Source organism: Pezoporus wallicus, unplaced genomic scaffold (assembly GCF_028554395.1).
Source record: "Pezoporus wallicus isolate ANWC-B61680 ecotype Strahan unplaced genomic scaffold, APGP_CSIRO_Pwel_v1 contig_7820, whole genome shotgun sequence".
NCBI classification, from domain to species: Eukaryota; Metazoa; Chordata; class Aves; order Psittaciformes; family Psittacidae; genus Pezoporus; species Pezoporus wallicus.
The window spans coordinates 846,931-864,474 of NW_026641900.1; the positions used below are offsets into that span (position 1 = coordinate 846,931).

Genomic DNA, 17,544 nt, shown 5'->3' on the forward strand with positions numbered 1-17,544 from the left:
CCAACAATAAACCTTTCAACAAAGTTTAGAACAAGCTGTGACCGTGATCAGAACCAACTGGATACCACAAAAATAGAATTCTGCTCATTAATCTGAAAGTAAGATTACCTTGTCACAGTTGTATTGATTTTCATCTCCTCTTGTCAGTTTGTTCCCTCACGCTTTTGACACTCCAAGGAAAAAAAAATCTGCCTTTAATGACAGAGTGATTTCTAACAGAAATTATTCACACCAAACCTAATAACCCAAATTAGAATTAGTAGAAAGCATGACAGCCTCTACGAGATACACTTCACCCCTCTAGGAAAAGCAACTGACAAGGTTTTAGTCACCTTCCAAATAAATTCCTACAAGTTGGAGACTTTGTCATGGAACAGTCATGGATGAATACCAGAAAAACAAGCAAACGGTGCATGCACACATTTCTGAAAGACCCTTTGAGGAGACAAAAGAGACTAAACAGAAAACTGCATTCTTTTGGATAAAGAAAAAAAAAAAGCAAATCTGATAGACAAATGCATCCACATGAAATGCAGGAAGGTTTAATAAGAAAGTACATATGTGAATAATAAAGCTGTACATAGGTTTGAAGTAACAGAAAATTCATCATGCCAAACTATTTATTAGACAGACTAATAATAACATACTGCATCAAAAAACTTTAGAGACAGCATCTCTAAACTTCAGTGAAATATCTGATACGATCTCAGACAACTGTCTCACAGGAAACCAGAGAACGGCAGGCAACAGCACCAAGAAGAAGAATCTGGGGATTAGAGGAGGATGATGAATTAAATATGAGTCAACAATATGTCACCAAAAGGAGAAATGCAAGATTGGGTCATTATTAATATACATGCACTATTAAAAACATATGAGGTAATTATTGTTCTGCTTGGCACTCGCCGATTCTTGGCAGGAGTACTGCTAAAGCCGTAACCCTACATGAGAGATACAAACCATTTTATACTACCAGTGCACAATGACTGCACACGTTTGCATACTGTACTTCAACAAAAGAAATTCAAAAAGAGTATCACATAAAATCTACCAAAGTTTGGAAAAGCAAGTCTTTCACTTACATATACAAGAGCTCCCACAGTTCTCTATTTCTACAATCGGTTTTACTTCATTTTAATGATAGTGCTTTGTTTAAATGAAATGCAGATTAAATAATGTATCTCACAATTTTTAATTGAAGTTCTCACATACTGAAGGTGATGGGAATTTTCACTTCACTTAGGCTCCGATCTGAGTCATGACTGTTAGGAGAAGTTGAGAAAGGTGAAAGGAAACGGGTGGTGAGAGATTCACAGAACACTTTCCTTGATTGTTTTTCCATTCACATCATCAATTTAAAAGAGGTTCTAAATCCATTATTTAAAAAAGAAAAACACAGGTTTCCAAAGTTACATGAGAAACCATTTAGAAATGGTCAGCAACAGATCTATTCCATGAAACAACTCCTGATGCCCAAGCCTTTCAAATCATCTGTCCTTACCCAGAAGCAATTTAACAGGAAGGTAACAGTTAAACATTCTTCTCCTTAACAGAACTAGCCAATAAATCCAAGTCCAAATTTATACTGCTGCTGTATTTAAACATAGTCATAAGAATCATTTAACCTTAGAGCATAAAACTCAGCTGATAATTTTTTTCTGACTAACACCTAATAAAACTCATTCTTGCAGAATTGTGGAAAAGTTAAGCACAGTCTAACCCTTCTTACAAAGTTTCCTGTTACAAGGTCGCATGGTTTACACATATGTTGCATCTCATTATTAAGAGAATTCCTACGTATAGCACCCTCTTTGTTGGGACTCTGAAGCATACTTTGCCTCTAGGCCAGTGCTATAATAAAGTAAAATTAATTCAAGGCTATTTGCTGAGGAAAAGACAGGTTCAAGGTATTTTCACACCTCTTTTTGCTCGTAACTTTTTCATGTCAAAGTTGTATTTTCTTTTTTCCTTCCTTTTGCTGTTGTTTTATTATTTCTTTTTATTGGTACAGTATCCACTGAACAACTTCAAATATACCTGAACTAGTCTGGAAGCCAACTTAAGGCATTAAGTTTTTCAGATCAAAAAATGTGCATTATTAGGAGGATCCAATTCTAAATCATTTATCAATGCCTTTGAACAAGTTCTATAAAAACAGGATAAATACACTGATTATTGAACTATTAGATAATGCAAGTATATTCTACAGAATCACATAAAATACTAATATTGCTTTTGCAGTGAAAACAAAACACCATTACCTACAAGTGAACACCATTAAAAACTCAGTTACTACAAAAGCAAGGTTATTAAACTATGCTTTCTCTCTGTCTCTAAATAAAATCAGCATTCTGTTCAAGAGCAACCCAATAGCTTGTGTGTCCCACTGGTAAGCTATTATAGAATCACAGAATGTTTAAGGCTGGAAAGGACCTTAAGATCATCTAGTTTCAATCCCTACCATCAATATGCTGATTCTTTAGCTCTTACGTAAGAGACAAAATCTTAATGACATAAACTGAAGAAGGAAACTAGAAGTGTTGAGAATGTTCATATGCCCACTTTAACATATCACTTATGCTCTAGAGAACAACCATAGAACTCAGCCCTCACCTGGGAAAGGTCATCCTCCTATTACAGGATGTGATCATTCAAACATCTCCTAAGCACATCCGATGGTAGCTCAGGAAACCTGTACTTCATCCACCAGTCCTCCAAGTATAGAGTTTTAGTATTCACTCCTTACATGCTGTTGTTTGTTCCTATATGACCTACTATCCTGCCCACCACTCAGTGTAATGCACAACTGACCACAGGAAATATACGCAGTAATCTGTAAAACTACCTAAGCTTCAACTAAGTGAATTTATTTTTACTTTAAGCACTTCTCCATCCGCTATAATATTTCAGCAGGAATTTATTGTGTATACTTTCCTCAAGCATAAGTCACACCTGACTCAAGACAAACAAGGCAAAGAATAAAGTGCGGCCTGATCTGCTCACTTTTTCAAAGCAGTAGCAAAGAGCTGTTTTCTTTTACTACATAGAGCACAATACCACCATTTCTTATAAGCAGGCTCCACACCAGTAAATCTCTCTTTTTTAGGAACAGTCAGGCACAAGCAGTATATTGACTCCTTCTCAAGATGTAGAAGGACTTAGGCTAATAGCTATAAGCTTCAACAGAAGCAGGTCATGTAACAAGAGTGAAAAAGCTCAGTATGACCCAGCAGTGTGCACCTGCAGCCCAGAAACCACCTGCGTGAGCAGCAGGTCGAGGGAGGGGATTCTCCCCCTGTATTGTGCTCTGGGGAGAACCCCCTGCAGTCCTGGTCCAGCAGCACAAGAGCAACATGGGGCTGCTGGAGCGAGCCCAGACGAGACCACAGAGACGCTGCAAGGGCTGGAGCAGCTCTGCTCTGGAGCCAGGCTGAGAGAACTAGGCTGGTTCAGCCTGGAAAAGGCTCCTTAAGGGGAGACCTCAGAGCAGCTTTGGTGCCTAAAGGGGGTACAAGAAACCTGGAGAGGGGCTTTGGACAAGAGCCTGTAGGGACACGACAAGGGGGAATGGCTTTAAACTGACATAGGGGAGACTGAGATGAGCTCTTAGGCAGAAGTTCTTCCCTGTGAGGGCAGTGAGGCACTGGCACAGGGTGCCCAGAGAAGCTGTGGCTGCCCCATCCCTGGCAGTGTTCAAGGCCAGGTTGGACGGGGCTTGGAGCAACCTGCTCTAGTGGAAGGTGTCCCTGCCCGTGGCAGGGGTTGGAACTGGATGAGCTTTAAGGTCCCTTCCAACACAACCCAGACTGTGATCCAGCGGTTTTCCCTGTTAGTGTTCCTTCCTCAGATTTCACTAAGGCCAGGACAACACACCATCTCCAGAAACCTTCAGTGTGAACAAGACAAAGTCAAAGCACAGGACAGTTTATTTCTATAGGTTGTGGAGACAAAATTAAGGCACGTTCAGCACTAATTATCTAAATATCACATTAGAAAAAGGCTATAAAAATTCATTATGAGGTAATATGGATTTGTTTGCAGAGACAAAAATGTTTTGCTTAATGCCAGTTTCCTGCAAATCTTCTACTGTATCAATATGCAAATTCATGAGATCCTTAAGCAAACAGTTGACAATTATCTCAACTATCTCCGAGTGATTACCCAGCTATAAGAAGTTTTATTATTATTATATGAAGATCATTCACAGCTACTGTTTCATATAATTAAAGTCAACAGAGCTAAATTAATTAACCAAAATATCTGCTGAGTTGGATCTGTTTTTGCTGTGCATTATTTTAATTAAAAGAACTAGACCTACATGACTCTGGTGAACCTGCAAAGAAGCTTAAGAAGGGAACAAAACTGTGATCAAATTATGTCAATCACAAAACTGAGCAATCCTGCCTCAAAATCTAATCACTGCTTAAATTACAAAAAAATCTTCTCACTCTTTTTATAAATGTTGTTTTAACTTAAAGATTAAATAATATGTAGAATATTGCTTAATAAGACTTGACTATTTGTAGATTAATATCAGATTTATGCTTTAAGAACTGCACTGGAGGCACACTGCTACATGAAAAAAAAGGAATTCTTAACTAAAACACTATATCCAATTCATTTGCTTCACTCCATTCTTTTAACAGCATCAAAACACATAACTCATTTATCGGAAGCTTTCAATCAGCAGGGACTTTTAATAAGCCAAATGAAGTCCCATCACTTAGGGTTTACCAGCCCTGTACAACATTTGAAACTAGTTTACTTACTTGTCCTCAAATATCTTGATATCTCACAGAATCTTAGAGATGCTATCCAGAATACTAACTACAGTTCTAAAATAGTACATCTCATGCTTTGTCCAGTACACGCACTGTTCTAAATCTAGCATAGCTGCCTCTGCATCACACAGCTACAAACACAAAAGCATAAGTACATCCTCACTACATTAGAAAAACAAGTCAGATCGTTCATAAACATAGTAATAAGGAAAAAGCTTTGCATTTGGATGATCAAAAACTCTAAAACAAGCCTAAAATGCTCAACAACTTTCTCATTTCCCTCCCAAATAAAACTATAAGCCAGAGTTATGCAAACTCTACTCTTGGTATTACAAGCTGACTAGGTTCTTTAACATAATCTTAGCCAGTAACTTGGTATTTGAGTCAAGTATCTTACAAATACAATACACTATGCTTTCCAAGATACTGTAAACTAACAGCAAACACAACTTCATATAATGAGAGTTACATTGTTAACACAGCAGTCTCTGGTGGTCCAATTATAGAATCACAGACTGGCTTGGGTTGGAATGGACCTTAGAGCTCATTCAGTTCCAATTCCCTGCCATGGGCAGAGACACCTTTCACTAGCGCAGGTTGCTCTCAGCCTGTCTTGGATCTTCTTTGTGGCCTTCTCCAGACTCACTCAAGCAGGTCCACATCCTACCTGCATTGGAGGCCCCAGAGCTGAACATGGTAATCCAGGTGGGGTCTCACCAGGGGGAAGAATTACCTTGGTTTATACAAAGTGTATTTTTGTAGAATTGAAACCTGACAATAAGCAAGGTTGCAGTATAAATCATTAAATTGCACACTTATCCACCTTCCTTTCCTTTACTCTGCTTACAGCAGTCACTTCGAGTTCCTTAAATTTTACATCTGAAGTAAAACATGAAGACTGTGCAATCTGATCATTACTTAAGTAAGGGCTGTGATACTTTGTGGCTAGGTTAAGAGTTCACATGGATGAAAACCAGTGTTCAGCACTCCTGACTCATGCTTTTATCATGAATCACCCTTTCTAAAAGGACCCATATGCTAGAACCAGAGCATTGCAGGACAAATTCAACATACAGCTCTAAGATCACGAGGAAGAGTTCAAAATTTGAAAAGCAGATAGAACAAAGGAAATAACTTAATTTCAGTTCTTTAATGTCTGAACTAACAATACAAGATCTTATTAGTTGATCTTCCTGTGTCACTTCTTGATAGTTTAATGTTTTCATTTTAACACCACTGTTCAGAAATAGCAAGGAACAAAAGTAAAGTTAAAGCAGCAAAGAAATAAAAGTTCTGTATTTTTGTCTTTCCATTTGCCACAGATTTTTAAGTTACAATTAACTCTGCCTATACTTGGTTTATATTTTCATCTTTGTACGTTTTCTCCACTTCTTTATGTTTTCATCAGCTTTGTTTAGGATTCTAGCTAAACATAAGGGATTTCCTAGTTATTTCCCACATCCCTGGCCCCTTAATTTTGGTGAAAGCAAGAGTCAAGTTCATTTTGCCTTTTTGCTAAACTTCTAAACCAACAAAACACATTCTGTTCCAATCAGTGAAACTTTTTGCTATGCAGGTTTTCAGAAAACACTTTTGTGTTTTCTATACTAAGTCTTACAGTAAAAGTACTTGTAGGGTATGTTCTAGTATAAACGCAGTTTTTACAGACGCAGCCCACTGACCAATACCTGTAGTCAGAGGACCATCTAGTGGCGACAAACGCAATTCACACTCTGCTACTTCAAAGACAAACGCGTGCTGTTAACCTGCGCCAGTCACTGAACAGCTTCTCACTCTTTGGCTTTTTTATATCATTGCTTTAATCGCTTATATAATTTAGGTTTCAACCTTCCATGATGAGACGAAATAAACGGGTTTGTTGATTTTCTTCATTTTCTCCTCTTATAAGAACATCCTTCCATGTGTGAAAGCTGCTCATAGCATCAAATCATTAATCTGAAGACACTAGCAGGAACGAAGCTGCTAGCAACTAGGCTACAAAATAGGGGAGATTACCCCAATTCTCTCCTTAGAGAAATCGGCAATATCTTTTTTCTTAATGCAAAAGCCAAATAAAAACACCAGTTGAGAAATGACAGTTGCACTTTGTACATTCTACATCTCCATCACATTTCAGCTAAAAAGATGTGCAGTTTAACAAACCAAATTATCACATAACAATGGTCTAAGATTCCCACAAACTAGCAGGGACAGGAAAGCAAAAACACTGGAGGAAACTGACTGAGAATGAGATACAGACCTAGTGCTGTTTGTTTCTACATTCTGAACATGTCAAACACCTGCAAAGACATTCTTCCCCAGCTACCACAGTAATAGAACCTGTGAGATACTCCCCCCTAACGAAGCTGCAGAAAGCGCACACAGGGAGAGATTTATGTAAGTACACATCTAACTACAAACAGCTAAAGAATGCTTAGTGGAGCTTCATAACCAAACCGAAACATAAAATGGTAGTAGAGCATCTCCTTCTAGCAGCTATTGTCCTTCATTGCTAAAAAGCTCTGATTGAATGTTAGGTGAACCAACAGTCAAGAGAAAAATTTCAGGCAGTTTCTGCATAAAAACAGTCATCCTAAAGACAGTAAGATGCTTTGTAAGTTGAAGAACTACATTCGGCTCCAATACAATCTAAACTGAACTTAAACACTATGAAAACTGAAAGCTTGGTCTGAACAAGCCTCTTCAGCCCCTTTAAGAATGTAAAGGGAACTGGAGGATCTTCAGAAGCTCTTCAAGTTCAAGAACTGCAGGACTGAAAGAGAGTTCCTTTCCGTACCATTATGCACAGTTTGCTGCCTACTTATGGAACTGCCTCCCAATTTCAGTAGCAGTCACCCAGCCTCAGACCTCTGTCCCAGCCTGGTTTACGCATCTCTTTCAACCCTACGTACCCCATCCCACATTGTGAAAGGTTCTTGACAAGAGAGGGCTTCATCTCTTTTCCCGCAGGGCTCTCCATGAAGCAAGGGACAGCAGTAAGCCTCAGACGCCTTTCTTTGCTGTTCAAACTTCCTTTTTCAAAGGAAACTGAAACTCTTTCAGACGGAATGAGCAGAAGCCACCAGAGGCCAAAGGAGATGCAAGATGAGAAATGCAAACCATGTGCTGGCTTCACAGCCCAATTTTCAAAATTGACTAAGCAATCTTACAGCATCAAGAGACCAATATAGCATTTGGCATCCCAGATGTATCTAGAGATGAATCTACAGCTGTAGCGGCCCACGGTACAGCCTAAGACTGCATTTGCACATGGGCGGAAATAACATTTATTGATAACAGGAATGATAACAGAGATACCTCAATGTCAAGAGGCAAGTATTTCATCTTTGCTAGGGACAAACATTAACAAACTGATCATTTTCAGCAGTATCCATTAAATTGACAGGCAACAGTTTGGAAGCAGTCCAACAAAAAAGAAATAGAGCTTTAGCTAGAACCAAATAACTGCTGGTCCAAAGAAAGGACAGAAAACCCTCAAGAATATGTTTGAGGACACCAGCACATATTAGCATACACAAAGTCAATCCTGGGGGTTTTTTGTTTTTTTTTTGCCAGAGTTAACTGTTCTAGCTGGGTAGACTAAGTTTCTTAACGCTGAAGGTACAGGATTAAAACCTCCATTTAGAGTAAAAAGCATAATTTTCAGCAAGAGAAACATGAGCAAGACTGAGGAACTGCATAGATCAAGTGCTCTGTGTCAACTCCTACAGCATTCTTTACTTCCTCAAATGAAAGATCATGTTCCTGGGGGGCTGACATTCACCCTCCTCCCCGACACTCCCACAACATGTTTTCCCTGTACACATGCTTTCCTCCTTCTGTTCAACTGCCATTCTCCTTTGTCTGTTTCAGTAGCTCCGTAAACATGACCTCTGAAGTGCCTCTTTCACCTTCACATTGTTTCAAGGATGCCTGAGCATAACAATAAGGCACATATTAGTCACAGAAGTAACAGAAGGCAATAAATACAAAAACTATCCTATGTTTTGTTAGTCTGCTTGCACAGTGTGGAAGTAGAAGTCACACCATAAGCAAAGCCAGCTCACTGCTGCATGCTTACAGCGCTGCCACCATCATGAATTAGCCTCTGCTGAAGGCAAGCAAGACTGTTAGCAGATGCCTGGCCAAAATTACAGAGAAGCCTGTGAAAGACAGACAGTAAAAAAGTGTATTTATTTATTTACAGAATGGTTCTCAATTACATCCCAGAACATCTGCCAGAGATACACACAGATAGTACGGCAGGCCAGACCAGGACACACAGCAGTTTACTGAAATTGACAGCACTTGACAAAGCTCCTTTCTGGTTCATTCTGTTTGGTCTTCAAGATAGAAATAAACCCCCAATACTGTCATTCATAAGCCTCAAGCAGAGAACAGGGTATTAAAGATGATAGTTAAAAAAAACTGAAATCAATTCACTGCAAAAGGCTATGGGCAAGATTAAAAACACATCTTTGACAAGAGATCTAACTGGACAGTCCAGGAAAGCCACATAAAAAAAGGATATTCAGTCCAGGAATTCTAACAAATAGAATTATTTCTTGTATTTCCCCAAAAGAACTTTCTTCAGTGTTCACTTCGCCTACTTCTCTGATGCTTCAATGCCCGCTATTAGGTACATCCACTATAACGTTCCTAGATTTAGGTCTTAAACAGAAAGCTTCTTACCACATAAACATGTACTATTTATTACAAAACACAAATTTGTGCCTTCCTTGTTTATTATTTTGCCACCTCAAAACAAGACTTGAGGTCATTCTTTTTTCACAGCAATAAACACATTAACACAAACTGGAACATGGGGAAGAAAAAAGGAAAAAGAATACAGCTTGACATGCTGGGGCAGAAGTGCTACTAGAAAACAGAGTCTGCAGAACTTACCAGAGTTCCCCCTGCTATTCTTGCTGCTATTGCAGAACTGGCCCTCATTTTGACCACCCTAGGTGTTGAAAAGTATTTGGCTGGCTGAGCAGTTTCTGAGGTAACCATTACCTTGTCTCTCCCTAGCTTGCAAAGACATCTTCATTACGTCACTTGCATTTGCCACAGCTTATGATAAGGTTTATAAGAGACAGGCCTGGCATCAAGATTGGGCTGGTGGTCAGAATTCTACTTGTACCTCCATGGTAAACAAACACCATGTCAAAACCCTAGAGTTTATTCTGCAGAACTACATCGTGGTACCTGGGTATTTGCTTCATATTCTTCTTGAACCATTCCTGACACTCACAACTTTTAGCTTACAATCCCCTGAATACATGTATGTCTGGAAGCGCACTATACCCTGTACGCTCACTCCTCAAGATAGTCACAGCATAGATATCTTCTCATCCACAAGAGGTGACCATTTTTCCCCACAGTGGTTGCACAAAATTAGTATGTTAAAATCTCTCCAATCATTATGAATGATATGAATTTTGGCCAACTGAATTTAAGCCCAGGGACAAGCTTGAGTTTAGGATAAGGCATTGTAGAATTACTACCAGAAGATTCTCACAGACACAGAAGATTCAGATGATTTTCTACCTTGGTAAAGTGTTATCATGCTGCTGACAGTTTACGAACACTACTTGTGTAGATGACAACCACCCCTCAATACTGTTGGGCAAACTTTACTTCTGAAGAGAAAGAACTGTCATGTAGAGAAAACCTAAATGCTTCCAGATTGGAACACATTCACCATTCAGAAGTTCAGAAAGACCAGTATCTATTAAACTCATTCAAAACTACAAACGCACCATAAGTACTATTTTCCACTGTTACATTTTTCCAATCAAAGCTTATATTTTACTTTTTTTTTAAATCTACGTATCTTTAAAAGACATTTGATATTTTAGGATCAGAGAGTGAAGATGTTAACTTTTTCTTTGCCTGGGATAAGCAAATTATAGAAAAGCAAAACAATTAAAGCATAAATGATGACAACTAGTTTAGATGTTAAAAGTATTTTACAAGGGAGGAACCAGGGGTTTTGTAATGTTGGCTTGCTGGTTTTATTTTTTTAGATCAGTATTATCCTTGTAAACTCATATCCAGTTCAAAATGTGACGAAACAACTACTCTGCTTTGCCTCATTTATTTTCTAGATGCAAAGGTACCATCATTCACAGAAAGACAGTTTCCTCTAAACAGCAGCATCATGTTGCCTTTCCAAATTTAAGTTAATCATCAAGCGTTCACAGTTAAACAACTAATAATAAAGAATACGCAACAAGGAGCTTACCTTTTACACCACCAAATGGACCATAAGTCATATTACAAGCCGTTCTCTGAAGATTGTGCTCATACATCAGTTTAATCTGATACTGGTTTCCATGTTCCACATTTCCCAGAGTTTCTACAAAAAACAAAAGTTATATATTTACACCTTTGATCCACACAATGTGGAAGAAGTAAAGAAGTACCAGCTTAAACAACCTGAAAAAACCTGTAACTTAGTCCTAGTGGCTTTGAGATATGAAGGCTCACACCACTGCTTTCATTTAGAAAAATCACCAAGCCACAAAATTCCTAAAGGCCAGAACCAGAAATAAGGTCTTCTTACAGAAAACATGGTATAAATATTTAGTAAGAGGCCAAGATTATTACTTAAATATATTTTTCTCCACAACAGGCACATCTCTAATATCAGGAAAAAGCCTGCTCAAAGGGAAATTCATACAATTCTCTACTTACTCAGTGAATATACTATATCCAACAGCCACCCTCAGCTGTTACAGTCTTTGTCTCAAATTAAGATATAGCTAGTCACTTGCTATAATTGAACAAAGCTGCGCTTAGGGCACATTTGTGACTTGCCTTTGTCTGAAATTAAATGCAGCAATCAACAGTGCAAAGACAAACATACGGCAACAAGAATTATTTTATGATACATATCACTTTCTCTAAAAATTAACTTTAATTTCCTGACTCTTTTAGGAAACTAGGAGAAATTCAAAAAGCTTCCTGAAGAAACTGAAGTTAAAGCTCCCCTTCTGAGTAAGTCCTCCCTGCACCCCATGAAGTAAACAAAGTTCTTCACCTTATAGAATAAGAACTAATATTTGCAAAACCCTTTGAGAACAGTCACATCAGTAGGGGAAAAGGTGTTTTGAGTGAATATCTAAGCTAAACCCTACCATAGCTTTAAGTATATGAAGATTATTCCAATACCTGCAAGAAAACCATGCTCTTACATGCCACAGCTGTCCCTGTACACAGAAAATGCACAATGTAGAGTTATCTATCGAATTTTGAAGATGGGGGTACAATGTCTTAAATCTGTGCTTTGCTTTAAGCATGTATTAGAAAGAATTCAGTACACAGAATAGGTATTTTGTGATTTGCCTCTTTACATACAGAGAGAACACAGCATTTAGAATTTCCAAAGGCAGTAGAAGAAAGAGGACTTAAGAAAAAACACAGTAGTTTCACCTTCTTACCAGTATTAACCTCCTCTTAACCTCCTTGTGCAATGTGATGAGTGTTCTGGCTTTCTAAGAATTATCTGGATTTGAGTTCAGAAGTAATTATAACTGTTTCATTTTTAAAGAGATACTTTGTCATTAAACAACCTTTTATTTCATTAGCACTCTGAACAGTAACACCCACTTCAAAACTGTAATAAGAACTAGTCATTCACAAGCACTACCAACCACAGACCAGCACACACATCGGAGCATCTCAAGCACTCAGCAGATCAGCAAACCTGTTAGTCACTGGGAAATACCTAGAACTCATCACTAATGATTCCCTCTTCAGACACAAGTTTGAGTGAGAGAACATGACTGCAGCTCTTCAGAGAAAATGAGCAAACGCTGTATATACTAAATTCAGTATTAACCTAATCCAGACTTTAGAATACAATTAAAATCACATGAAAGCTTGTGTGTGTAACTAACCTGAAACAGCATACACACAGAGTTTTCGACAATGCAACACAGCCAGATGAAGTCCTTCAGTACCACTGTAAGGAAAAAAAAAAAAGCACTGTTTACAGATAAATTACAAGTAAAATGCATACAGGCTAAAATTCAAATAACCTTGTTGAAATTATTTTTAGGTATGGGCCAAATCCAAAGGCTTGGCTGTTTAATGCTAGCATGAAATCTCAGAAGTACTAATTTCCTAAATGCACACTGAAGTATTTGAAACCAATTTCAAAATTAAAATGAATCCTTTAAGAACATATTTTCACATTTACATATGAAGAGCAAGTCAACTGTTTTCCCGCTTTAGCTTGAAATTAATTTCAAACAAGGTGCTGTTAATTCCTCCAAAAGCCAAATGAGTATAAGGATCATACCTCCAAATATGTATTACTCAATAACCACATATATTACTTTTTTAAAACTCGCATTTGTACTACCTGCATGGAACCTAAGTTAATTAAAGTATACGGCAGAAGTCAAATCCTATATATTTGCATATTCCTACATTCAAATCCTATATTCACATTCTTCTTCCCTAAAACCTTTTCCTGCAGAGAAAGCTCCTGTGCTGTAACTATAGAAAATGGGTTAGATCATGTCACAGGGTAAGGCATTAGAATTCCCAGCACAGGGTCACTCCATGAGTACTTGAGTGACAGTTTCCAACCAATGCAGGCCTTTTAGCCTGTGGCCTTGGGTCTCGGAGTACAAGTTTTTCTCTTGCTTAGTACAGGTTTTTCCTCGTTTTTAAAATAAAATTCATGCTGCAGTACTATAAGTTTATCTCAAAATTAAAATTAATCCCTTAAGAACATGTATTTAATTGGCTATAAGAGAATCTGCTTAGGAGAACTTTATTTTAGAAATTAATTCTTAAAAGGATCTGGAAGATTATCCTCCACGTATACATTAAGTAAAAATCCTCTCATATCAAAACGATTTGAGAAGCAGATCAAATGCATAGTACAGTATTCTCAGATGTGCTTAATAGTTGTCCCTCTGGAAACTGAAAACTCATCCCCAAAACAAAGAAAATCACAGCTAAGCCTTAAACAAACAGCAACAAAGCCTGTTGTTGACTTACGAAACAAATTTTCCCACTTCCACCTGCAATATTGGTTCTCGTAACTGTACTTCCAAGAGCAAGTCTTCAGGTTGTCCTCCATCTCCAGGTTTCACAGGATGTGGATTAAAGATTCGGAGATACCCCATATAACTGCCTACAATAATTTTATCTACAAACAAACAAGTAACCAAATGAGACTACAGAATACAATAGCACCTGCAGAACTTATTTTGCTGCAGAAGTATTTCAAAGAATACATAAAAGAATATTTCCATGATTCAATTACATTTGCTTATGCTCTGTGTTCTAGATTAAGATTAGCAAAGGGTTCAATACAGGAATTACCATGGTGGTGGCCCTGACTATTGTTACTATTCCATCATTTTGATGAGCACACTTTAAAAGTCTCATTCTGGTTTTGAAGAGTTCTTCAAACTTTCAGCTTCTATATCTTGGATTTGTGCATAGACATAGCACACCTGCAGAAGTGTGAAATTTTAAAGTTAGGACCGATGACATTTATCCAAATACAAACCTAAAGGCAGATAATTACTACATCAAAGCTGGGCCTTGGAACCACCTGCTCTTGAGACAGGTCCACTATCACAAAGATGAATGTAACGGTTACATCAGAGTTATTTTGGAATCAGTATTTTAATCAAGTAGGCATTTGGTTGTTAGTAACAAAAAATAATTAATGGAAAGAAAAAAAAAAACAAAACCACCAAAGAGGTGCCTCCCAAGATGACAACCAACAACCCAACTTGGTTGCCAATACTTATTTCTTCTAGATACAGATCACCATACCAACGCAGATCAAAATCCACACCAACAAAACTTCTCCACAAATCAGAACATACAAGTACTCCTAAAGCAAGTTCACCAGGCTCTAGAGACTTGGCATGGTTCCATGGGATCCCACATCAAAAGCTCAGAGCAGACACTTGCTTCCTCTCTTCTTCAGCCACAAAAGATTTGAACCCCCAAGTCCCTCAGTCACAGAATATCACCTTCCCCACATCCCTTCGTCAGCTCAGTAACAAGTATTTCATCAGCAGTAAACTAAATCCACTGCAGTTATTAATTCCTTAAAAATGCTTAAGTGAGGGTATTTCAGCCTGTGGCTAGGCAATTGCAAATAGCTGATTCACTTGGGTCCTGAACTCTGGTAGAAGAAGACTAGTCTAAAAACAGAGAGAAACGTATAATGTTGAGAAAGTAAATAAAACAGCAGACTACTATTCCCACAACACTGTTTAAGTCCTGCTTTTATACCAATTACATTTGTTTTTCATCAGGAAAAGACAACTCAGATCTCCACCAGAATCTGGGAGTTGTGATCACAGGTCAGTTCACACGGCAGCAAGCCTGCTGGCAACAGATGGGGTACACCTGTGTCAAAGAGGGGAAAGGATCTTTGCACAGGAGTTAGCAGGGCTAACTGAGTGAGCTCTAAATTATGTTTAAAGGGGGAAAAGGGACAAAATCAGGCTCATCAGAAATAAGCCTGGGGGCAACAGGTTTGAGGGATGTGTGTGTTAACGAGGTCCTTTGGTCTCAGTGGAGGCAGGGAATGGAGAAACATGCAGTAGCAAAGACACAAGAGTTATTGATGTGTTAGAAACCACAGAAGCACCACAGATTTACACAGGAATGAGGACTTCTAGCCCGCAAGAGCTGGCATGATCTATAACTCAACTGAAGCACATCTGCACTAATGCACACAACCTGGGCAATAAACTTTCAGTATGCAAACTAGCAGCTGTGTAGCCTAAAAGTCAGCAAATACATATTTCTGAATTTACCTCGTCCACTATTATCAACATCAGCAACACACAAACAGCCTTGGTCAAACTCTTCCTTTTCTCCAAGTGTGGTGGACCACCAGTCTCTAGCTTTGAACAACGACATTCTTCTTTACTGAAAAGGAAACAAACCACTAGTAAAGTATATACAAATATACATACACCTCTGTATAGAAACTAGTAAAGTATATACAAATATATATACACACCTGTGTATACAAACAGCCTCGTTATCAACAACTTTGATTTAGTATGTTTCTTATATTCTTATATTCCTTTTAGCTTTGCATTGCTCTAGTCTGAGCTGCATACACACTGACTGAAGGAATACCAGCTTTTTTAATTGTTAAACGCCTTCTGTAAAGTAAAGTATAGTAAGAAAGTAAAATATACACACAGAAAGTAAAACATACACACAACCTCGTATACAAACAACCTCATTATCAACAACTTTGATCTAGTATGTTTCTGATATTCTTATATACCTTTTAGCTTCGCATTGCTCTAGTCTGAGCTGTGTACACGTTGACTTCAGGTGTCTTGGGTTTCTGGTTATGTAACTCAGAAAACAACCCTAGGAAACTTCTTGTCCTCAGTTTGGAAATTAGTTGTGATAGCCACTGATAGCTACTTAAAGAAAATACAAAGGAATACCAGCTTTTTTTAATTATTAAACGCCTTCTGTAACTAACATTAAGAAAGTAAAACAAGATTTCAAAGTCACAGAACTGAGATTTTGTCTCTTACTAAGGAGTATCAGGAAAAGAAAAAGATTCTGATGCAAGTCTCATGCAAGAAAACTTATTTTTAGGCATAGAAAGACAACATCAAAACCTCCAACAAGTAATCGCCTTGCAGATGCCCTAGTGACACAACTAAAGACCTCAGGGCACAAATCAGCTTTTCTGCTCCATACCTGCTGTTATTTTAAGAAGGGGACAGGCGGAAGAAGAAAAGAGACTAATCCTTTTGTAGGCGGCTCGACAACACCGCTACCCTACCTCAAAACTCACCGCTCCCTGCCCCTACCCTGCCGTGAGCGGGACAAACCCGACCCGGCAGAGGAGGGTAAGGGGCTGCCAGGCTCCTAAGGACGGGCTCACCCTTTGCCTTCCTCGGAGCAAAGGCAGCCCTGCAAACCACCGTGCTGCTTCTGTAAAACAAACCATGCCTGGAAAATAAGCCCTCTACCTTCTCACCTCAGGGGTTGCCGCTGGTACCCGCTACAGCTGAGGGCAGGCTGCCGACAACACACCCTCTCCCCCTCACAGATCCTCGGTGCCGCACCCACAGCTTCACACACGAGCCCCACAGCCAGACGGAGACACACGCCCTGAGGCGGGACAACAGACAGAGCCCGGCGGGTGCTCACCTGGGCGGGAGCCGGCACCTCCCGGGCGTGGTGCAGTCCGAGCTACTCCGGGGCGGCAGTCCCCCTTCCTCGCAGGGACTTCTCACCCAGGCACGGCCTAAAGCGAAACGAAAGGTGAGGCACCAGCCAGCAACGCTACAACCCGCTCCGCCTTGCCCCCGCCATTGCCGCCGTCCCCTCACCGCGCGGTAAGCATCAGCCACGCCGCCCCAACCAGCAGGGGGCGCGGCAGCCGGGAAACGTAGTTTGGGAAGCGGCGCGATGGCCCGTTGGGCTCTCTCATTTCTTCCTGTGCGGGGGCAAGCATGGGGAGGCGAAAGGAAGAAGACATTCGTTTGTGCTCCTGAGAAAAACACCTAACCTTCTAGCTGGTGCTGTTTCCTTTTGAAACCGCTCACAGAAGCCTTTCGTCCTCTGGAGCTCTCTCTCCTTGCTCCTCCACTAGCCGTCCCATTCCCTTTCTCCCCCTCTTTTTTCCTCTTGCATGGTAGCGCCGGCCAGGCCACGCGCTCGTGACGTCACTCGGGGAGCCCGCGCCGGGGCTGTGCCGGGTGGGTGAGGACCCGCTCAGGCCGGCTCTGAGGGG

The 17,544-nt window shown here is 39.6% G+C and overlaps 1 protein-coding gene across 7 annotated transcripts in view; it reads right to left on the reverse strand.

Annotated features, from left to right (window-relative positions):
* Positions 1-17,245, reverse strand: part of BBS9 (Bardet-Biedl syndrome 9) — a 259,496-nt gene extending 242,251 nt beyond the window's left edge. For 2 of the 7 annotated variants that reach the window (XM_057425764.1, XM_057425762.1), the window contains exons 1-5: positions 16,959-17,243; positions 15,587-15,701; positions 13,800-13,950; positions 12,686-12,750; positions 11,029-11,142 (exon numbers count right to left, since the gene is read on the reverse strand). In XM_057425764.1, coding sequence (XP_057281747.1) covers positions 11,029-11,142; positions 12,686-12,750; positions 13,800-13,950; positions 15,587-15,692 — 436 coding nt within the window. In that variant the 5' untranslated portion in view covers positions 15,693-15,701; positions 16,959-17,243. Of the gene's footprint in view, positions 1-11,028; positions 11,143-12,685; positions 12,751-13,799; positions 13,951-15,586; positions 15,702-16,785; positions 16,881-16,958 lie in introns of those variants that run through there. The other 5 variants (XM_057425769.1, XM_057425766.1, XM_057425767.1 and 2 more) reach the window with 4 other exon arrangements.
* Positions 17,246-17,544: the final 299 nt, after the last annotated feature.